Source organism: Lissotriton vulgaris, chromosome 7, assembly GCF_964263255.1.
Source record: "Lissotriton vulgaris chromosome 7, aLisVul1.2, whole genome shotgun sequence".
In the NCBI taxonomy this organism is placed as follows: Eukaryota; Metazoa; Chordata; class Amphibia; order Caudata; family Salamandridae; genus Lissotriton; species Lissotriton vulgaris.
Genome location: NC_141695.1, coordinates 769,516,644 through 769,541,365, shown reverse-complemented (window position 1 = coordinate 769,541,365; position 24,722 = coordinate 769,516,644). Strand labels below are relative to the sequence as shown.

Here is a 24,722-nt window from a genome sequence, read left to right as displayed (position 1 = left end):
AGGAACATCAGAGGAGGAAAATGAAAGTGATGTGACAATTATGCATTCAGGAGTACATTCATAGTTAGGCCAGACAAAATTAATAGTCAAATCTTTCTAGACATGTGACTATGACATGTGACATGTGACATATGCCATATGTTGTCCCAAATCTCTATACAACCACAAACCAGAACAGCTGTGTGGGAGATGACTATGCACCTTGAAGTGGAATGGCAAAGGCAGCAGCGGTGATTTAAGGGGACAATGTTGGGGCAGTGGTAATGAAAGCATTTAGCACACTTAACATGTTTCAGACGCTGGAGGAAAAGTAATATTTCTGGCAACGGAGACTGGCTGGCCAGAAGCTGACACCAAGTTATCAGTTGACCTCTGCTTCAAAAGGAGCAATGGAGTAACATGCGACTGGCTCTTTCTCAGACCATCCAGCTAAACTGAGGGCACCGTCTCTAGCTATCCCTGTCTCTAGCTGTCTCTGTCTGTCTCTGTCTCTGTCCGCAATGGTCCGAATTCTGAATGCGCTTACAGCTAATGTTCAGGGAAAGTGACTCGAAGATGAAGCTGCTGCGGGAGAAAAGGACTTAGTCGGCAACACGAAACAGGAAGCTTCCCAAAAGGCCCTTTAAAAGTCAGCTGTTAACGCGCTTACAGTTGACTTTAAGGGCCTTTTAGGATGCTTTCCGACTGTCGTGTGTGACGTCACAGAGGTCGGCAGTAAACACAAAAGATGGCTGAGGAGCATACGTAGTGAATACATATTTAATAGGTATTCACTAGGTATGCTCCTGCGGTCATCTTGTGTTTAATGCTGGCCTCACTGGAAACATAAAAACTGCATGGCAAGGACCGTCGGCTGCCAATGAAGGCCTGCCGGGCCACTGGCGGCTGGCAGTCCGTACTATGAGTACCACGGCTTTAAACTGAAAAGGGTAGTTCACTCCATTGAGAAGTGGGCGTAGATAGGTAAAGAAGAAAATAAGGCCATCCTTTAATGCAACCATTTATCTATTGGAGTAAGTAAGTGGCAGAATAAGCAATTTGTAATTTATAATGGGGAACAAAACTGACGAGAAAGAGGAAAATTAGTTATGTTATTTCAAAAGCACCCATGCAGTTGTGTCTGCTTCAAAGAGCTGAAAAGCAGTTTCAACAAACATCGTTTCGGAAGAGCAACTGAGAAAACTAAATTTAAGAAACAAGAAAATGTCCATTGTGAGTTTGGGTTTAACAAGCAGTGGTTAGAAAGTTCAAATGGAATGAAATGACATATAAATTATATTTTTACTGAATAATACATGGATTATGCATAGTACTTTCTCGCAAATTATCGTATCGTTGGGCAGGATGATTGGATGAAGAAGCCTATGTAATACAATTATTTTTCTTGATCATGGTCAGATATGAACCAAACCGCGTTTAATGAGTGATGAGTGGAAAGAGGAAGCTACATTTCGAAGTAGAAAGATTTATGAATTAACCAATATTTAAGGGAGGCTATCCGAATTCAGCAAATTATATTCATACACAAGCTGACAACAATGTAATTTTGATATTATTTAGGGCCTATATTTGTTCTTGAGCTTTTTGATGCTGGGGACAAGCAGATAATAAGATGGGCCTATAGGACCATTCTTAACTAATTTTATTCACTTTCCCTTCTGCTCTACTTGATGATCGCAGTTCACCAAATGCCCTCATTTTTTCTGCAATCTGAATTAAAATATTGCGATCCAAGTATTAATTTTTCGACAGACAGGGTTTGACAGGAAAACTGATCTTCATGTAGCAACACAAATGAAAATGGACGCGTAACATGAGGCTGCAGTACGAAATTTGGGCAGGATGATGACGCAATGTACAACAGAAAGAAACAAACAAAACTTACTTATTTTATGGAACTTAGCTCCAAAAAGGCAGATGCAAAATAAAACAAAAGTTAAAATGTAAACAGCAAGTATCACAAAAGTTTAAATCCATAAGGCTGGAAAATCAGATTTTGTTTCGTTTTTCAGTTTTGGAAAATGTCAATTCAAGCATCGGAGTTCACTTGGAAATAATTTCTGTGTCTACAATGTAGAGGTCGATCTATTTTACTGTTTTTGATTCTTTTTCCATGTCTGTCTATAAAGCACTATGTTCATTTTAAAGTTCAGTTTGAAGTATTTTAAATGTTTTGTAGGCTTGGATAGTAATTATATAAAAATAGGAGGGCCGTGGGGTTACTAGGGTACCATTACAGTATGGAAATTTATAGGAGAGTGTTCAAAATGGAATTCAATGTGCACCAGAAGATATTTTAATATGCAAATTCTTTTCAAAGCTACGAATGGAAGCGATGGAACTCTAAAACAGAGTTTTTAAAAAATCACTTAGAATTGTAGAAAAATAATTAATGGGGGCATTCCAAAGTGAAAATACGGTTGCCCTGGAGACAGAATAATGCAGTTTTTAACACATTTGATTCATTAAAAATATTTAATATAGAGGTGATTCAAAGCTTCCCCCCACCCTTAATATTATCCTCTGGTTAATGTACAATCTTTACTGAATAATGGCTCATTACCAGCCAAAGTCAAAATTCACATTTTGGTGGGAGGATTCATCAACGTCGTGCACCATCTAAATAAGTGCAAAACTGATTTTTGCACCACCTTTACATGTGGTGAGGCATTAGCGGTTCAGAACTGTCCTGCATATTTGTTACTTGCTCTAATGGGATTGTAGCTCTTTTGCAAAGAATTTCGCAACTCGACAAACTGCGAATAACTGTTCTGGTGTTTGAAAGCAAATTTCGGATTGGCCAATAAAAAACAAGACACAGTGATGGCACCCATTTTAATTTGGCCACACTGGATGTGACTCACATATTATGCATATTCTGTTTTGTACACTGGTAGCAAAAATATTATTATCGGTTTCCAGAAGTAGGCGTGGCTTCCTCACAGAGAAGTGAAAATGTATACAAAAATGTGAATTTAGGTTTAGAACAAAACAGAGCAAGTCCTATAGAACAGACTTGGCCTCAGAGGCCCAGCGTACCGTAGGGGGTGGGGATCCTCTTCCGATCAGAGGAACATTTTCATAGCGAGGGTTTCCTCCAAACAATACTGCCTGGTTCCTACAAAGACACAGAGAATAACAAGGGCTTAGTTTTTGATCGACAAAATGTCTGAAAAAAAATAACGGTTCAACCATGTAGAAACAGATTTGTCATGGGTAGAAGAATACCGTTTATTGACCCTGGTAAAGTCTGAATTTCTTAGCTATAACATTTCATAAAAATAAAGTGTTCTGATTATCCAACATTCAAGGGAAGGCGTGGCATAGTAGGCACAATTACCATCTGACCTGCCTTTGATGCTACTAATGAATCAAAGCCAGAAGTGATTTCTGATGCACTGTAAAGCTGTAAATGATTTTCACTTGTGCTAAGAAAGCTAAATGTTTCATGGATGACAAAACAACTTCCCCATTTAAATCCACTACTGAAAGTCACAGTTTGATAATCAATTTGGGAAATACTCTTCATAACGGAAGCTTTTACCCCAAATTAATGGCAGATGTATACAAAACTGAAAACCAGTGGATGAACTTTTAAGAATTTTGTATGGGTAAAAGAAAATTGTTTGATAAGGTTTCAAATCTAGATGGGCTACACATCCACCATCGTCTACAGCACCCACTAGCAATCCTTCGCCTTTGGTAAAGATATGATCCTTTAGATTCTGCTAGACTGAGCTCCCTTGAGTGAGAAGCACGATTTATTACTTGTGTAACAATAGATCTGTAAGAGACATTAGTTAGTGATAGATTCCTTAACCCAGAATATCCCCAGGCGTCAGACTGGATCCGGAAAGATTTTTCATCAGTAGTATCCCTGCGCGTCAGAAGGTGGCGTTGTGCGGCTCCGCGTCCGTCGCTGGCATCGTAGGCACTGGGATGACATAACGAAGACTACTTAGGCACCACCCATGTGCACTGACGTCAGTTCTGTACACGACTTTCCGCGCCAGGAACGCAGTCATGCATGAAATTGACCACTGATGCAATGTAACTAGGGCCTTGAAAGGAATGACCTTAACCCTAGAAATCAATTTGCAGAATGAGGAGGATGGGTGGGGCGGTAAGGAATCTATCACTAACTAATGTCTCTTACAGATATATCGTTACACAAGTAGTAACTTGTGCATCCAAAAGAGACACGTTAGTGATAGATTCCTTACCTTAGAATAGATACCCCAGCAATTCCAACCCCGGTGGTGGGTCTGCGAACATAATTACACCAGAAAGTCACAGAGAACAGAACGGCCAAAGAAGCCGTCTCTCCAGACTTGACTGATAAGGCAATAATGCTTGGTAAATGCGTGCAGCGAGGCCCACGTAGCTGCCTGGCAAATGTCCTTCAAGGGAACGCCGCGTCCCAAGGCAGTAGTGGCTGCCATTGCCCTGGTAGAATGGGCACCCAGCCCCACAAGAGGCCACTTCTTTGGTAACGAGTAACATGCATTGATGCACAGAACGACCCACCGGGAGATGGTTCGTTTGTGCACTGCCCAACATTTTTGGGCATCCACGTAGCCAACAAAAAGTTGGTCATCCACCCGGAACGATTGTGTGCGCTTCAGGTAGAACGAGAGTGCACGTTTTGGGTCGAGACGGCGGAGGCGCACTTCTGCTTTTGAATGAGGCGGAAAGAAGGTGGTGCAAAGTGATGGTCTGCCCGATGTGGAAGGGCGTGACAACCTTTGGAAAGAAAGAAGGACGAGTCCTCAAAACCACCTTGTCCGGATGAACAGAAAGAAAAGGAGGTTTAGAAGAAAGAGCCTGGAGTTCACTGGCTCTTCTGGCAGAGGTGATAGCTACGAGGAAAGCCGTCTTTAGGGTGAGCAGACGTAAGGGACAGTTATAAAGGGGCTCAAAGGGAGCGCACATCAGATAAGTCAAAACAAGATTCAAGTCCCATTTAGGCATTATGAAAGGCACGGGAAGAAACGTTTGTGTAATGCCTTTGAGGAACTGAATAACAACTGGGGACTTAAAAAGAGAAGGCTGATCTGGAAGCCGTAGAAAGGCAGAGATGGCCAAAAGATAACCTTTGATAGTGCCCAGAGCAGAGCCCTTCTGGGCCAAAGAGAGAAGGAACAGAAGGACCTCAGAAAGAGGGACAGAAAGGGGGTGCCTTTGCTGTGCACCATGCCAGAAATTTGTTCCACCTGCAGGCGTATACCGTCTGAGTGGACGGACACCTGGCAGCCAGAATGACATCACAGACTTCGGAAGGAAGACCAAAAGCTGTCAACTGTTGCAGCTCAATTTCCACGCATGGAGGTGGAGGCTGGACAGGTTCGGTGGAGGACTGTCCCCTGCTGCTGCGACAGATCCTCCCGAAGAGGCAGTCGGATCGGGGGAATTGATCGCCATGCTGAGAAGCTCAGTATACCAGTATCTTCATGCCCAATCTGGAGCCACAAGGATTCGCACTGAATCTACTTCAGCACTCTGGGCAGAAGTGGTATTGGCAGAAAGGCGTACAACAGACCGCAGCTCCACTCGCGACGAAAAGCGTCGCCGAGCGAGTGCCGCCTTGGAAATTCCAATGCGCAGAACTGATGACATTGCGCGTTCTCTTGGGTGGCGAATAGTCTAACCAAGGCTCTCCACTCTGCAGAAAGAGACCTTGCACCACGTCAGAGTTCAGACGCCATTTGTGATCCATCATGCACCGGCGGCTGAGTTCGTCCGCCGTGGCATTCAGAGAACCTGCCAGGTGTTGAACCATCAAGGTAATGCCTTGATGTTCCAGCCATGTCCAGAGGCGCAGAGCCTCCTGACATAGGGTCCATGACCCCACCCCTCCCTGTTTGTTGCAATACCACATGGTGGTGGTGTTGTCCGTGAACACCTGCACTATATTTCCCCGGACAGAGGGAAGGAATGCCTTCAGTGCAAGTCGGATCGCCCGAAGCTCCAAAAGATTGATATGGAGCCGGGACTCCGCCAGAAACCAGAGGCCTCTGATCTCTGCCTCTCCAGTGTGGCCGCCCCATCCCACGAGGGACCGTCACCACTGTGTGCTGCGGTTGGGGTAAGGGAGAGGGATATGCCATTGTCCCAATCACGATTCGTGAGCCACTACTGCAATTGCCGTGCAGTGCCCTCCGAGATCTGGACATGATCGGACAGGTTGCCCTGATGCTGTGCCCACTGGAACTTCAGGCCCCACTGCAGAGCCCGCACATACCATCTGGCATGTTGCACTAGCAGGATGCAGGAGGCCATGAGGCCCAGGAGCCGGAGGGTCATCCTGACTGAATCCCGGGATAGAGGCTGAAATATCAGAATCAAAGCCTGAATATCCTGGACTCGCTGCTCAGGAGGATAAACCCGAAAATGCGTTGAATCTAGAACAGCTCTGATGAAGGGGAGCTTTTGAGAGGGACTCAGGTGTGACTTCGGCATGTTGATGGAGAACCCCAGCAAATGCAGGAGGTCGGCCGTAAGCTAGAGGTGGGAGACAACTGCCTGGGCCGAGCCCGCCTTCAACAACCGGTCGTCGAGATAGCGTAAGACTGGAACCCCTGATTTGCGCAGATGAGCTGCGACCACCACCACCAATTTCGTGAACACCAGAGGGGGCACTGGTGAGGCCAAAGGAGAGCAAGGAAAACTGAAAGTGCTCTTGGCCTACCGTGAACCGCAGGTAACAGTGGTGGGCTGGCAGGACGGGGATATGAAAATATGCGTCCTGCAAGTCCAACGCTACCATCCAGTCTCCAGGGTCGAGGGAAGCCAAGACCTGAGCAAGAGTCTACATCTTGAACTTCTCCTTCCGGAGGAAGTGATGGCGTTCCTGAGGTCCAAGATGGGGCGCAGGCCCCCTTTCTCCTTCTTGGGGACCAGAAAGTAGTGGGAATAACAACCACGCCCTACTTCTGGCCCAGGAACGCGCTTGATGGCCCCCATTGCCAAGAAGGCCGCGACTTCCTGTTGGAGAAGCGCAAAGTGTTCCCCCGACATGCGATGGAACCGAGATGGGATGGCTGGAAGGGCAGTCTCAAAGGGGAAGGAGTAGCCCCTTTGGACGATTTGCAGCACCAACCTGTAAGAGGTGACAGAACGCCAGTGGGGGAGGTGAGGGCCAATCCTGCTGCCCACCGGCGTGGGGTGCACCCCAAAGCTCGGACGAGGAAGGCTTTGAGGCGGATGCTGCAAGAGCGGAGGCGGACTGACCCGCACGCTGACCACTGCCACGCTGAAGTTGGTTCTGCACAGGCTGAACGAACGTGTCGGTGAGGCCCTTCCGTGGCCACAAAAGGAACAAAAAGAAGACGTGGCCGGGCGCTTAGTGGAGAGACCCAAGGACTTGGCCGTAGCCCGGGAGTCCTTAAAATGCTCCAGGTCACGGTCTGCCTTATCGCCAAACAGGCAGGTACCATCAAAAGGCATGTCCATAAGAAAACTCTGAACATCCCCTTAAAACCCAGTGGACCGCAACCAGGTGTGGCGACGGAGGGCCACTGTCGTGGAAATTGCCCTATCCAGTGAGTCTGCGGTGTCCAGTCCACATCGGATGGCAAACTTTGCTGCATTTTTCTCCTCAGCAACAGCTTGGGAAAGCATTGCCCAAACTTCCTCCGGACACTGAGGCAGCATCTGCGCAACCGTGTCCAGCACAGCGTGAAAGTAGTGGCCCAAGAGGCATGCAGTGTTCACCGATTGCAGCCCTAAGCTGTCAGAGGAAAACTTCCTTATCCGGCGGGGCGGTAGGGAATGGACTTTGGGAAGTGGAGCTTGGGTGACCAGGCTCTCTGGAGTTGGGTGGGTTGTTAAAAAGGCAGGGTCACCCGGGGCCGGGCAATGACACCTGGCTACGCTCTCATCCACAGGAACCCCGTGGCTGGTCTAGACCAGGTGCCCATCAACACATCAGTTAACGCCTCATTGAACAGCAGCAGGGGCTCCATAGGGCTTGCCGCTGGCTGAAGGACTTCAGTGATGAGGTTAGTTTTGAGGGTCACCGTTGGCAGGTCAAGGGCCTCAGCTGCTCTTCGGAGCGCCACAGTGTATGTGGCGCCGTCCTCCATGGCCACAGCAGGAGAAAGAAAACCAGGGTCAGAGGAGGGGTCAAGGCCACCTGCATCCTCAGACTCTTCGGCCCACTCCTTTTCCGATCTGCACTGCCGTGCAAGAGGGTCCTCAGACTCCTCCCAGTCCTCCCCTTCCTCCACGGCCATTGGCACAGACTGCGGTGGAGGGGGAGGGACAGGGGAATATAAATTGCCCACCGGGAACGGCGCCGATCGGCTCCATGTCCCAATTAGGGTCCCAACCCGGAGCAAAATTGTCCGGATACCCAGGCAAGGGTGGAGGCGAAACGAACGGAACCCATTGCGGCGGTGGGGTCGGAGCCGGCAGCGGCAAGGGAGGGCCCTCAGCTTGGTGCCTATGACGGACGTGGAGCCGCACGACAACACCTTCCAATGCGCAGGTGTACTGCTGACGAACAAACTTTCCGGATCCAGTCTGACGCCTGGGGATATTCTACGGTAAGGAGGTTATCACCAACTTGTCTCTTTTAGATACAGTATCCAGCTGTTGCAACATTCTGTCCAATATTCACTTTGAACCGACAATTCTACATTAAACAAGTACAACCATCAAAAGGGGAAAGGAAGATGTAAAAAAAAAATGACAAGTTTAAAGGACTTCAAAAATGGTAGTTTTAACGATTACCTATGTTTACTGCTTTGTTAATTTTTTTTGTGGGTTCAGGCTGCTGGTCTCCTTGTAAGTGATATACTGATCAGTGCAGCAAGATCGGACCCACAACTTTACATTCTGCAAATTATACACAAAACAATATTTATGGACATTGATCCGCGGATCATCTGTCCTACATTCTCCTTTATCTCATCCAACATTGTTATGGTCGACAGTGGAACTCTCTTGTTAAGATTGGGCCTCAGTAATGCTGCAGACCAATCTTTGTACCTTACTGCCAAAAACGAATCAGAGCCAAGACCTTCTTCCAACTTATTCTGTATCACACAAGAAGAGTGGATCCTTCAAGGCTCCATCCTGGGCCGCTTTCCTCTGTCCATTTAGCAAACCTATATGCTATGATCTCGAGCTATGTTTTTTCAGACAACACCAAATCATGTTCTCTGTTGCATTTTTTAATAGACACAACTCAGTGTTAATGTCGCTTCCGCACATCAAGGCTATCCCCAGCCACTGAATTTCCTCAGGGGCAGGTGACTGTGCAAGGTGCTATCTAAAAGTCTCATGAACATCTCTTCACTTGACTATGTTCTGCTACACCCCTATGCCAATACATAAATTATCATTTTGGAAGCAATTTTCAGTCCTGCTTCTTAATTAGTTTGACTGCTGTCTACACACGCCACCAGATTCTGAAAATCCACAAAATGCATACCAACCTCACCAGCCACTTACATAAAATACACATTCTTTTACACTACCCAGTACACCATTCAACCCCCAGAAAATTATAGCTTTAATTGTTTGCTGCACCACTGACCAGGGCACATTTTCTTAAAATAATAACAGATATTATTTAGAAAACAGATAAACCAAATTGAATTAACTATTTGCACCGATAGCAAGTGTAAGCTTTATTAATTCGTATATGTTTTATTGACATCAGAAGATAAAAGGCTGAGTTGGTCACACAGGTAGCTTGCCGGGTTTTTTTTTTGCACCATGTAATGGCCAACTTAAAGCACTCCGCGCAAGGTAGGCTGGTGAGAATGCCAACCAACCTGCCTTGTATGGAGTGCTTTATAAACCAACCAAACTCCGTTTATCTCTGCAAGTTTGTTCTACAATTTCAAGAGGAATATCTACTTAAGTGATGCCTGGATAAAGGTCCCAAGGAGTCAAAACCAAAAAATATAAAACTGAAACTACTTTTCAAAACTTGGCAACAGCTCTCAAAACGAATCCGTATTCACTCGCAGAGAGTAACAAGCATTCGTAAAGCCAAAAAGTCTAGCAATGTTTTTTTTTTATTTCCCCATATGAGCTGGAATGGTAAATTAATGAATGTAGCACAAAAGAAAATTTTTCAGGAAGTAAAAGCACAGAGGACTCATGTGGAGAGAAGCAAAGCGAAGGGTGCAGGTGGAGAATGAAGCATAACACAGGTGAAACAACAGGGAAGGCGAAGGCCAGAAGCAACACGGAAGGCACAGGAGCGCATAATTACAATAGCTTTGAATGTTAGACATGATGGAAGGCACATATGTCACCTTTGCTCAGATATGTGCCTTACATCAAGTGCCGTACCCATTTAAGCCAATTTACTCACGGACCCAAAACTTGCAGGCAAAGATGATAAAATGTAATAAACATTTGCATCATTTATTTAGCCACCCATAAAGGCTGTCTCCTATTTCATGTAACTTAGGTACAGTGCCCAATAACTGCACATCTATTACAAAAGGTTACGCTGTGCTCCACTTCCTGCGATGTCTTAAAATAAAATAATGCCTCACTTAAAAAAAACTGTTCTGTATGACACCGTTTACTCACTTTCTTTACTTTGCAAGCGCAGTGTTCATTAATGATGCCTTTACATGCCATCTTGTGGCCTAAAATGCACTGATAATGTTAGCCATGTACAAGTTGGGAATCCAAACACATTACAACCATAGACAGGAAAAAAACTTTTTTTTTTTAAAGTAACAAACACATTTGTGATAACTCAAACACCCAAACTCCAAAAAGTACCACCACCAAAAAAGTGCCGTTTTTTTCAACTCTGCAAGAAATGCCAAACAGGAAAAAAATGTCACATTGCGAATTAACAAATAAAGAAGTGCTGGTAAAGGAGAAAATCAAACCATTGTGACTTGTACGGGTTCCTTCTGCAACAACTACACTCATCTCCCTCCCCGTCTTGTCAGAGCCCAAGCCACAAAAATAAAAGTTCAGAAGGAAGACTACTTACACATCCAAGTGTCTTCGGCTGCTCCTCCGCACACCGTGTGCCGGACCTCTCTAAACTTAGTCATTTGAAACGTGATTTACTACTGGGAATCTATATACCAGCATAAATGCTTGGTTATCCTAGGCCTAGGGTCCAGATTATTAGGTGGATAGATTCCTCTTCACGAAGTCAAATTAGGTATAGAACAGAAGTTGTGAACCTTTCGCGTGTGGCATTTTCTGTTACAATTTACTAGAAGAAGGCATCTCAGTCCAATTGTTCCAATGGAAGCACACAGACTAACTCCCACAAGGCAGTACGTCGTCAAATAGAAGGAGCTGGAACATGGTCTCCTTCCAACACAGCCTGAGGGGGTAACTTCAGTCACATCAATTTGTACTGAGTTTTGAGATATGGATTTGTGCTATTTTTCTTTATTAGAATGACAGTAGGGAGAAGTTCGTTGCTCTCATCCGGTCAACAAATGCTCGGAAAGAAAAGCATTAAATTATTGACACTTTTAATTCTCTTTCCTATAACAGCGATGGGAGGAAGGTGGTGGGGGAACACAGCGCAAGCAACCAAGGTAAGCGTGTGGGGTGGGAGCAGTGTACTTTAAGTCAAAAACGGAGGGCTAAATAAGAAAAAATGTTTCAAATAGGATGACGGGGCGGGAGGGAAGCAACGATGGCGGTAGTGAACAGGACGAGCAAAGGGGGGTGGGTGCAGTGGACCACTGGAAGGGACGGCTTCAAATTCAACAAATCGTTATTTTATTGCTTTTTCAATCACTGCGTGTGCTGTGTGATGATGTTTCCTTGAGAAGTATTGTTAGCATTAATTCCCTTTCAATTGCATTTTAAATCGCACTTCGCACCCGGTTTTAAATGTATACTGCTTTTAGTAGTGTAGCATGGCATAACAAATGTTGTGTGGGGACTCTCCTCACACTTAACTGGACTCCGCCTTAATCTTCGTTTTTTAGTGAATATCCATCTTGATAAAACGCTGTGAAGGAGCTGCAAGGAGCTATGTAGCGCTGTGTAAACCCAGGCAAACTAAAAATGAAAGACACAGTGTGCAGCTGCGTAAAAAGGGAAATGTGAGGCCCTTAGGCACTTTGCAGCAGCTGGCACCCCTGTTAAAAAAACAAGCATTGGCATAGCCAATAGGTCTCGCCTTTGGGACCTTATAAGTGTTTCGCCATGCAACACTTGATGTTGTTGCACCAAGGATATTGTGCTGGATAACTAAACACTTATAAGGTCCCAAAGGCGAGACCTATTGGCTATGCCAATGCTTGTATCCATGGTGTTCACCTTCATCATAGTGCTGGCTCACTGTACAGGAATGGAAACCGAGATAATACACAGAGTTTACCGAAGATGGGCAGTCGTTTTAAAGTTTATGCAATCATGCTTTATACTAACAAGAGCCGTTCAGGTCAAGCCTGCTAAATGTAATACAGACTACCAGTTAGCTTATAATACTTTCAACTTGCCTTGAACTCCTGTAGGGACACGAACAAGCATTTTTGTGTTGGTAGAATAATCCAGGTTTTTGGGACATTGCTCGAGTGCTTCATAGTAGAGAAATTCTTGTACTTGAAAATTTCGAGTCCTGGTGGCATTTTATCTAATGCCCAAAAAAAGACTACAACTTACTCAGAAGTCAGATGCCCACATACTACTGGAATTGACGGGGGATAGGTAACATCAACCCGGTTGTGAATTCCTTACACTCACTATCCGTGCAAGAGCATAGGATGCACAAGCATTATGCCTAGGTCAATAAGTTTTTACCGAGCCTGTCATTCTGGAGACATTACGAAGCATTATTACGGTCAGCCTACGTGGTTCTCCAAAACAAGAACCCTAGTAGTTTCGATCACTAGCAAAGTTCACCTGGCTAGAAGAACTATCCCCAGAGCTGCGGAACCACTCAAATCACACAGCGTTCAGGAAGACGCGGATGAGCTGGGATTATCTACTTTGTCTTAAAATCTTGGCTACAAATCTATTTTCTATGTAATGACAAAGGCAGACGTTACACTTAACCAGCGAATGAAAAGATCTATAATTCAAGCACCTGGAAATAATGCAGTCAACCTAAGTGACACTAATGAAGGTCTGAGGGGCGTCCATAAAGGACTTGAGAACAGGCTGAACAGCTCTGAGGTGGGAGCTAGGCAGCTAAACCATCTGAGCCATGAGGGAGTGTGTTGTAGTACCCAGAGTTCATACTGAGGAAAAGGAAGTGACCCATAGGATGTCTCAAGGGCTAGTGGTTTTCAACACACAAATGATATCACAGGGCAGCTGGAAGGTGGGACCCATATGCACCTCATAAAAAGAAAGGTCACATGGTTGGTGTGAGAAGTTGGCCTGATATATAGTGCTCACTATTCTAGTGATCACTGTGTATCATACCAAACGACCCTTATTGATGATTGGTTGAAAGTCAACCTTATAGACCAGCTATCCTAGTAGCATGGACAAAAGCAGTCTTCAGGCTAAACTCTAGAGGGCGTGTTAAGCCAGCTGTTTTACCATCACATATACCCCTTGAACGCCAAGTGAAAGGACACCACACAAGTTGTTATAAAAATAAAGGATATTTATTAATAACAAGTCTACCCTGAACTCTTTATGAGTCAGGGAGCTAAGCACAATACAAAACTCTTACGAAAATACTTCAAGTTGCACAATTTACACAAATGCCCGAGGGGCACGAAAAACCATATACTCTAAAAGTGGAATGTGAAATACTAGCAGGTGAGTAACTCGATCCAGAGGCTTCAGGATCGCTAGGACTACACTACTGAACTCTAAGGTTAGGAGCAGGAGGCCTAGGGAGATCGGGTGCAGAGTGTGCACTCTCACGCGGGATGCGGTACTAAGTCTATGGAGGCTAGTATTTCTAAAGTTACTGTTTCCGGACGAATCCGACTAGGTAGACTTAAAACGAAAAAGAATCTGGACACTTGGCTAGTGAACCTGCGTTGGAGCACCGAAATGCTCGGGTTACCAAGCCCAGGGGCTGCGGCTGCATAGGGTTCAAAAGACGTCGGGAATCCTCGTTGTAGTCTATGGAGCCTGAATGAAGAAGTTGCTGGCAGGCGACCAGTGAAGATGTTCGGTGTGATCCAAGGCTGGATCGGTGATGGAGACGACCTGAAAGCAGAGGGGACTCAGTTCTTAATCACTAGCCAGTGATTGTGTGGGCACCAGGCTGGCACCGGATGAAGTCACCGCGATCAGGTGAGTGGGCGACGCTGGACTCTGCAGTCACACGCGACCAGGCTGGAGGTGCGAGCTGTCCCACGATGGTGTCTGCTGTCGGCGATGCTGGAACCAGGATTGGAGCAACAAGCCTTGGCAAAGGCAAGCCCACGCGGTGGAGTCAAGATGGCATCTGGAGGGGACCAGGAGGGTCCGGGGTGCTCCTCTTTTGGAAGGGAGCAAGGGCCAGTCTGGAGCAACCAGACCAGCGTTGAAAACGTTGTGGTACGTCGTCAGGAAGGCCACTAGCCAACGGGAAAGTGACCGGACAACGCGGTAAGCAGCAAAGAGCAGAAGGGCCCCACGCAGATCTCGTGGATGCTGGGGGGCTGGACTTCGGTGCTGGAGCTGCTCTGGGTTGGGGCTTCTCAAACCCCAGTGCACTCACTCGAGGGTCCCTCGGCGGTCGTGCTGGTTAAGCGTCGTGCAGGTTTTGAAGATGGCCGGTCCCTCAGGTCTCGTCACACCCACAAATCTCAGCTGGGCTGATGATGCAGGTAGATGTCAGAGATGCCAGGGAATCCGGGTCTCGTCGAGCTGGTCAGTCTTGATCCGGAGGATGGACGTGCAGCAAATTGCGATGCTTAGGTGGTGCCTGCGGGTGCAGGGAGGCTACTCCTTAGCCACAAGGGAGAGTCTTCAGAGAAGGTCAAGAGTTCCTTTCGTGGAAAGTAGTTCAAGATTCAAGATTATCTAATTTGGGAAGGGGGCCAGCTCCTACCTTTATTCTAAGAAAAGGGGCTGCCACGCGACTAGGTCCTGCCCATGGGTGGGACCAGGAGGGGTGTGGTTACACCCCTCTCCTTTGTCCGGTCTCTCCCCAGCTCAGGGGCTGGGGTGCCCCTGGAACTGGTTTGAGCCGGCATATGCACAGTGAGCACCGGGGTGCCACTTGCAGTCACCTTCCTCTCAGCCCTGCCTACCTGGGATACACAAAACCCTGTCTGGGATGGTGCTAACACCGCCCCTGACAGGAAACCCTTTGTCCGAGCTCTCCTCGCTGGAAGGACTCCCAGCAGCAGGAAGTCAGACTTGTGTCTGTGGTGGCAGCATCCATTTTGTGATGCTGAGGCTCGAGTTAACTTTAACCGGGATTCACAGTTACATACATGTCGTGTCCCTCTAGAAGGGTGGAATGCTAACCCCGTCGCCAGAATTGGCGAGGGGTTAGTATTCCAATTCATAGGACACCTTACTCGACATGTTTTGATAATGCGATACCAAAGTTGGCAAATAACCGCGAGGATTATAATGCACTTAAGAGTATATGGTACGCGTTATCATGGAACAGCTATTAGGACTTGGTTCCGCAAGCTGCAAACGGGCTCAGCTAATGCCAGAGCACCATCTCACATAATTCCAAGCACTCTGCCTTCAGGATTGATAAGGCCTGCCATAGGAGTGATTGATAGGAATACATGCGTCCATTTTAGGTTTAGATATAGGAATACTATATCTAAAGCAAAGGGTGTTTACGCCACCTTGCCCCAGCTGTCGTGCAGCCAGTTGTGTCAGACTTGGGTGGCCAGCCAGGGGTGGTATAATACATGCTGCAGCCCCTGGTAGGCCCTGGGTACACCTATGCCCTGGATACCTATGGTATGCTATACAGGGACTGATAAGGTGGCCCAGTACCAATTGGTAAATGCACCTAAAGTACATGTGTGTCAATTTAGAGAGAGAACAGCTAGGCTGTGGGTCTGATTAGCAGGCCCACAGCCAGGGAAAGTCGTAAACCAGTGAAGCAAAAAACAAAAATCGGGGGTGACCATAGGATTGCAGACCCCACTCTCCTACAGTTGGTATTGAACCAATAGTGCAATATGGAAAAAATGATGTGCGATTCACATAAGAGGGGACTTTGGTCTAGAAGATGGAAAAGAAGGTTCAATGGAGACAAATGCAGAGTCACAAGGCAAAGAGAAGTATTTGTGGTCACAGAGTCGGAGACTGGGGGATATTGACAACCACCTCAAATTCCAGCACACGTCGAAAACACGGCTCTTACCACTCATTTACCTTTTCAAAGTAGGTATGTGAATGTGCGACTGCAACTATTCACACACTTCTCTGTAACATCTCATGCTTTAAACACAGCTACCAGTTTCCCACATATTTGGAGCACATTTCTAAAACGTATGCACCTCATTCATCACCACACATATACGCCTAACTGTAACCATATCAACCCCATACGCGGAAAGTGGTGCTTAGCGCACCAATGTCAATCGGAGGGCTTTGTGCTTCATCAGGGGCACAATACATGCATTCTACAGGTCTATACAATGCACATGGCAATGAACTGGGTGGGAAATGTGACATGGCCAAGAGAACAGCAAGAGGAATGACTAATATGAGGAGAGCACGAGCTACTGGGGAAAGGCTCAGTGAGCAAAAATCTGGGAAGCTGCAGCTCCCTCTGTGCACAGGGCTGTGATGCCACCCGCAGAGCAATGGCCTTCCCTAACTACGGAAGCTCTGCCTGGGGTTCTGTGCCACTGATGAGACCCAAATCAGCTGTACCGAGCGGGGGTGGCTTGTGCTCCCTTCTGGCGGGGGACTGGGCTCTCCAGGCAGTTCGGGATTTGTACTATCCCCAGGAGGGGCAGGGGGAGTACTGATTTGCATGAGGCAGGCCACTGTCCAGAGTTGCCCATTGGGCGAAAAACGATGGGCTAGAATGTGGCCTTAGCAACAGACCATGGCTGCCATTGGTTCTTCACTCCATCCATCGCCTTGTTGTTGTGCTAAACTACACAGTGGGCAGCAAACGAAGAACATGTTCTGGTCATTGGCAGAGACAAAGGCTGGATACCCGGACGCAGGGCTAAGGAGCAGGGTTGATACACAGGAGCTGGAGGACTGGCCGGCTCGACCATGACGTGCACTGCAGAACGGCTCCTGTTTGTGGCGCATTGCGTCATGGGCGGCAGCTTCTCCTGTCAGATGCGCACGTGCTTCCAAGTCCTGCCACGGATGGCCACATGGAGGTACCCATGACCTCTCCCTTGGACAGCAGCACCAGCAACACTTCAGCCTCTCGCTATTGTGACTGGCCCGATGTTTGCAAAGCTCTGTTTACTTGGCCATCCGAGCGGCATCTCCACGCGGAAACATTTTATTTCCTAGTTACAGATAAGGGAACCGTAGTGACATTCGCATGGATAGAGCTCGAGCCTCGCAGGCCCCACCGTACTTTTTCCAATCTGAGCAGAGGAAAAACTGCGCCACGGCAGACGTATTAAAATGCCCCCAGGTACATAAATGCAGACGAACAAGTGAAAAGCTTCAAGATGTGTGGCTCTTGCTAAAGGGTCAGGCAGGGACACACGTAAAAATTAGGAAAAGCACATTTTTATTTTATTTTCACAGGCGCAGCTGTCAATAAGTGGCACTTCCTTCTTGAAGGGCTGACGGTCGGAATCAGTGTTAGATGTTTGCACCGCCGCTCATTTTTAGGGCTTATTGTTCATTATCAGACTTTGACAAAAGCAGCAGAAAGGCAGAAAAGGGAGAAATGAGGAGGAGAAAATATGGAAAAAGTGGCCCGGAAGGATGGGAGCAGGAACACTAGGGAGGTGCGGGGAAGTATAGTGGGAGAGAGGGGCGTGAGATTGATACAGACATGCACTCTTGGAGAGAAAATGTCAACCCAATCCTCGAGCAGAGATAGGTTATTGGCAACAGCTTATCAACACGGCCGCCCTTGCTTCTGGTTTTTGCATCCTGTTTGAGAGCCTCACGTTACGTGCGAACAGCACCAAACAAAAGAAAGCCGCCCGCTATTGTTACATAAGTTCCAAAAATAAATTTTAAAAAACGAAGCACGTGGTGCCCTGCATATCCCTAAGCAATGGCAGTGAAGAAGGAGCCGCCTGAGAGCGTCTATGCTTCTGCATGTAAGGCATGCGAAAACACGATCACACGTGTCAATCACAGCAACTTCAAACACAAGCGCTAGTGTTCCAGCCAAAATTAAAAGTAACCGTGCTAGTCAACATGGGCATGACAAACCAGGGGCAAATGGCACCAATTCACCATACAAAAGAAAGGCAGTTCGAATGGCACAGGAAGGACCGGTGCTTTAAATTAAAAAAAATAAGTGCAGGTACTCACCAAATTGAGATGTGGGCGGGGTTAGGGGCGGGCAGGGCTATGGGGGTGGAGCCATGGGGGCGGGGCTACACGTGGTGCTAAGGGGCCATTAATTAAAATCATTGCTAAAACCTCATGACCAAATGAAACTCTTCATTGAAGATTTCGTTTCATTGGCGCTTTATGTTAGAAATTGTTTCAAAGGCAGGAAGAAAAAAGTTCACTAAAATTATTTTCTAATGTCATAAATATTTTACTTTTAATTGAGTGTAAACCCCTTCTTAAATTGTTTCCAGTGTTGGATCACACAAGCATTGGAAAAGTGCTATAGAAATCAAACATACATAACACAATATCACAAACTTTCTTGATTAATTACATTTTAAAGGAAAAGGATGTATATTATTCTCCTCTTTATAAGTTAAGCTCCGACAAGCTATGGCTGCAGTGTGTTTATCAGTAGGGAGAGGGGTGAGATGCAAATTTGGCCTTTCATCTGTCCCGCGCCAAGTCGTTTACACCTTGCAAATTAGTTGAAGGGAACTGGACAGCAGGGGGCACATGAAGAAATTTTAAAAAACAAAGCTTTTGCCATTTTTCGAAGGTGTTTGGATGGCCAACAGAGCACAATAGCCCAGCGTGCAGGTCTGCTAAAAGAATCTCCTGTGTCCAGGAGGCTGCAGCAGCCCGGGCTAGAGAGCACAATAGGAGGAGGGGCATTGCTCAATTAGGAGATGTTAAGGGGAGATTAGCACGAGTGCTTCACAAAAGCGGACAGGCTCGTTAGCAGTGTGTCGTGCTTTTTTTTTAGAAGCCAAATTAAGTTGTGCTGCTGCTCCATGAGTACAGGTACTGTCTGAGACAAGAAAAAGTTCCGGTACTCAAGCGCAGAAAATTTAGAAGTGCCGGTACTCAGTACCGGTGAGTACCGGTCCATTTAAAGCACTGGGAAGGACTCAATGAAAATCAGTGGGATGGGCCAAAAGTCGCACAGAGAATACAACATGCCCCGCAGAACAGTGTGCGCTCTGACTCTAGGCTGGACATAAAAACACCTTAGGATCCAATGATTTTCAGTTCAGAATCATGGCCTGTGGCACCAATTTGCTGTGTCTAGAGACCCCCACGTGCAGAAAGTGTTTCAAGGCTTACCCTTCTTCAGCTACAAGAAGACAAAAATAAGACGCGTTCTTTCTCACAACATCATTTAAAATGCCACACCCACATCGAAGAGCACACTCACATGAACGGGCCGGTATGATACTAACTCTTCCATGCACATTTACAATCAAAACGGAACATCTATGACCTACTCTTGTGTATCATCATCATCCAACAGAATGTCTACTTTCTGGGAATGTACTCCTAAACCCGCGACCTCTTTCATATTCTGCCCTAAAATGAGGAGTCCTGTATAACACAATTTGGCGATGTATGGCTCGTTATGACATAAATTCCACTATATATATATATATATATATATATATATATATATATATATATATATATATATATATATATATATATATGTATATATTCACGCTCCGTTTGCCCCACAAATTGAGTTGCACTCTGACACAGGCGACTAGGAAGTTGCCGAATTGCATCGTGGGACACCGGCTAGGGATGAGAGCTGGCACTGTTGGTTGGGGGCCCATCTAAGGGTGCAAACTGTTTTCTCCAGCAATAGTGCGTGAAAAGACAGGACTCTGTATACCACAATGCTTTGCTGGTTAAGGAACCCGCAATCTGGGGGCGTGTAAAGTCGCATTGGATTAAGAGCAACAGAGTCCTAAAGCACACATCGATCCTGTGAAAGCCTCTGATGAAGGAAGTCGTATCTTCCAGAAACGCGTCAGGCATAACGTACGGGAGAGACTGGATTTGGAAACAGCAGGCAGCTGCCAGCTCATACTGGAAATAAAGGTTTGCCACCTTTCGCCTGTGTCAGAGTGCAACTCAATTTGTGGGGCAAACGGAGCGTGAATACTAGGCGGCAGCCCAAGTCGCCGAGTTGCACCACCCCAAGTAACGGCGGGGGCCACGCGACTAGGAAGTTGACGAATTGCATCGTGGGACACCGGCTAGGGATGAGAGCTGGCACTGTTGGTTGGGGGCCCATCTAAGGGCGCGAACTGTTTTCTCCAGCAATAGTGCGTGAAAAGACAGGACTCTGTATACCACAATGCTTTGCTGGTTAAGGAACCCACCCATCTGGGGGCGTGTAAAGTCGCATTGGATTAAGAGGAACAGAGTCCTAAAGCACACATCGATCCTGTGAAAGCCTCTGATGAAGGAAGTCGTATCTTCCAGAAACGCGTCAGGCATAACTTACGGGAGAGACTGGATTTGGAAACAGCAGGCAGCTGCCAGCTCATACTGGAAATAAAGGTTTGCCACCTTTCGCCTGTGTCAGAGTGCAACTCAATTTGTGGGGCAAACGGAGCGTGAATACTAGGCGGCAGCCCAAGTCGCCGAGTTGCACCACCCCAAGTAACGGCGGGGGCCACGCGACTAGGAAGTTGCCGAATTGCACCGTGGGACACCGGCTAGGGATGAGAGCTGGCACTGTTGGTTGGGGGCCCATCTAAGGGCGCAAACTGTTTTCTCCAGCAATAGTGCGTGAAAAGACAGGACTCTGTATACCACAATGCTTTGCTGGTTAAGGAACCCGCCCATCTGGGGGCGTGTAAAGTCGTATTGGATTAAGAGGAACAGAGTCCTAAAGCACACATCGATCCTGTGAAAGCCTCTGATGAAGGAAGTCGTATCTTCCAGAAACGCGTCAGGCATAACGTACGGGAGAGACTGGATTTGGAAACAGCAGGCAGCTGCCAGCTCATACTGGAAATAAAGGTTTGCCACCTTTCGCCTGTGTCAGAGTGCAACTCAATTTGTGGGGCAAACGGAGCGTGAATATATATATATCTATATATATATCTATATATATATCTATATATAGATATATATATATATATATATATATATATATATATATATAGATATATATATATATATATATAGATATATATATATATATATATATATATATATATATATATATATATATATATATATATATTCATGCTCCTGTGGTACCCTCCGGTTGAGAAAGCACTCAAACATCCGCACTCGACTGAAAGTCTTTTTAATCAGGTATAGATGTTCTCAGACAGCCAAACCCTTTCACAGCAATGCCGCGGTGCCTGACGCGTTTCAAATGTCTTCCTCAGAGGCTGCGGCGGCAAACATCGAGTGAAGTCCGGTCACACCCTCTCCTAATAAACGTACTCACACGCCCCCTAATGGGCTGCACCTATGTGACTGTGCAAAGTATTATGGGAGATGGAGTGCCGGTACTCGTAATGTTCTGTTGGATATTTTAGGCCCCCAGACGAGCCTTAGCAGACGGGAACATCCTAAATCCTTGTGCGTCTTCTCCAGGAACAGGACTGATAGTTACCAGTCCAACTGGCCCCCTATTTTCCCGGGGTGGTGCTCTCTCGGCAGCTGGGTTGCCGCCCAAATATTCATGCTCCTGTGGTACCCTTCGGTTGAGAAAGCACTCAAATATCTGCACTCGACTGAAACTCTTTTTAATCAGGTATAGATGTTCTCAGACAGCCAAACCCTTTCACAGCAATGCCGCGGTGCCGGACGTGTTTCAAATGTCCACAGGAGCATTAACACTATTCTAAATTTCAGCAAAGGCTCCAAGAGAAGTTCAGATGGTACGTTGTTCCTGAACTCAAAAAGCTGGACTGCCCCTTTTCTTGCATTTGAAAGAAGGAACATTAAAGGACTGGGTACTCGATCTCAAGCTACATGGTGGTACATATTTATGAAATTTGGTGTTTGTCCCCATACAAATTAGGTCTTCTTTCGTAGAGCATTTTGTACATTGTCCATGCAGATATGACTATGATTTGTTTTCCCCCTGGTATTGTTTGCAGCACTTGCTTGGACACAGATATTCAGTTTGTAGTAACATTAGTCTTCAGCTGTAAAGCTATATTCACAAAGACTGTCATTGTAAATTTCGGTGCAGAGGTTCAAACCTTTTTGAGAATGAATCCTGCTGAATAATTGTGATTAATGCTTCCTAAGGCAGAAGAGTAAGAAAGCGGGGAGAGAACACCATTAAATATTTCAGACACTCACATGTACTCCGAGACTGGCGCATTGGAGATGGTCTGTGCTGGGGGGTGAAGACTGGTCTGGCTCCCGAGGCTGCTGCTGTAGCTGCAGAAACTGCGCATTGGCCCCCGGTCGGGGTTGTGGGCAGCAATGCGGCGGGCCTGTGGGTTGAAGGGGTCCTCCTCATCAATGTCGGTGTACTCCCGATCCCTGCAAATAGCAAGAAGAAATGGGGTTATTGTGGGAGCAAAAATGACTACATGAGTTCTTCACACCTCACACTGTGTGCTACTTTTGTTGCACTTTCCCTGCACCTAAAGAGGTAACAGGGCGAGGGATACTGGTCTAGTTTTGGATCAAGCTAAGAAGGTGACTCTAATTACTACCATATTCCCTGATGAAGAAGTGGTCGTAAATAAAACATGCTTTGTGGTAAACAGAAAATAGGGACTACAAAACATAGTCTACAACAAAAACAAAGTTTCAAAAGCGTAAACTGTAAAAATAAAGACCATACAAATTTCTATCCACAAAAAGTTTAACAACCACCCAAGTCTACCCCGATATATGGTCGGAGAGGAATCTGAGATGTAATTTAAACCAAACATACAACAGATAGGAAGCGAATTTGGTCGACACTTTTAGACAAATATTTTGTGGATCTTTATTTTAGAGGTGTATACGCTTGAGCCTCATTTGTTGCAGACTAGGTTTTTTCCAGCTTTAGTTTTGAAGTCTGCATTTTGATATGGTACCGACCATAAAAACATCATTGTGCACCACTATACAATATATCATAAAATAATTATGGATCGTCAAAATAAAAATGATATTCAAAAAGCGAGCAATAGAGGGAGTTGTGCTCGCGGACTGGTACAGGTGCCTTTTAAATTTTTTTTTTTTTAAAGCATACAAATTCCATGTTAGTGAACACACTCAGCATTCTGGAGCAACAGTCCTGAAAGCCCAGGGTGGATAATTATACTCGCATAGTCATGCATTATTTATATAGAACTTTTTGCCTCTGTTTTGGGTCATCAAAGCAATGTACACCAAAGGTGTTCGTATTACCCTATATAGTTACACACTGGTCCTCATTTCACTGAGCTCAATAGGATAAAAGGCTGTATCAGAAGATGTGGGATTTGATTTAAAGGCCTGCAGTTACATTAAGATCTCTGTGGCACCTGTTTAATCACCTGAAATATTTTAACTTCTGGAAAAATCTAGCGCATTTATTGTAGCGACTGAACTACACAGGCCTGAAACATTTCTTACAACCCTTCAGGTTTCTGGTGCACTACCTTCCGAACGTGGGCGCGGACTTTGGAAATGCATCGAGTCGTTTACCATGACGAACCATAGAACAAGTCTTTGTTTGCAGCACTGAAAACCTCCCATAGGACCGGTATAACCTGCCTCTTCGCTCTGCAAAAGCCTCAGGGCCCAGACATTGTATTTAGCAAGGCGCCCCACCAAAGGCAAACTATGGAACTAGGATCTTTTCGATCGGCCTGGCCCTGAGGTCTGCAATCAGTACTTCTAGAAAAATTTTATAAACTGGAAAAGAAGTGTGGTCTAGAAGTTAAGTTCCCTGCTGTGGAAACAAGAGGCTAAAGTACTAATCACATCTTCCACATTTAATCAACATGTACCATCAAAGACAAGCTGCTATATCACCACATGAGGCCCCTTTCACATTTCTCAAGACCAGAGGGTATGGAGGAAAAGCATTGTCCTCTTCAGCGGGGTATAAGCCTAAAATCAGCTGCGCAAGTACCCCAGCTAGGTGAACAACAATCTACTAAAGCCAGGAGGCAGAATGTTAGGTTTCTCAGTCATGTGCCCAAACTGGCAGCACTTAGAACAGGTGAACTCCAGGTATGGGACTCTATTAACATTAATATTTGTGGGTCCAGTTTATTAGCATTGGCATCGAGTGGCATTAGTACTGGTAGCAGAAAATGTGAGCACCGGCAATGTGGGACTGAGGCCCAAGCAAAGATGATACACAAAGCTAAGACAGGCAGGCACAGCCCTGTTGACGGAACCTCATAATGGTATCCCTTCTGGAAACCTAATCCACCCTTATTAGGAGTGTTTTCATTCATCTCGGAGGAGATTGAATTCCACTAATCTTTTTCCCGTGCCTTCCACATTCATGTTAATCCAGGTAGAAACTTGTGAAAGTGAGCCTCTTTAGCGGGCAGAAACGTTTCAACTTTACTCAGCGTTTCACTTGGGGTTGCAATGTGTTG

The 24,722-nt window shown here is 46.0% G+C and overlaps 1 protein-coding gene across 1 annotated transcript in view; it reads right to left on the bottom strand.

The window, feature by feature from the left end:
* TTYH2 (tweety family member 2) overlaps positions 1 to 24,722 on the bottom strand; it is a 384,443-nt gene that overhangs the window by 16,406 nt on the left and 343,315 nt on the right. The window contains exons 12-13 of the mRNA XM_086930996.1: positions 22,489 to 22,674; positions 3,040 to 3,118 (exon numbers count right to left, since the gene is read on the bottom strand). Coding sequence (XP_086787122.1) covers positions 3,040 to 3,118; positions 22,489 to 22,674 — 265 coding nt within the window. The remainder of the gene's footprint in view (positions 1 to 3,039; positions 3,119 to 22,488; positions 22,675 to 24,722) is intronic.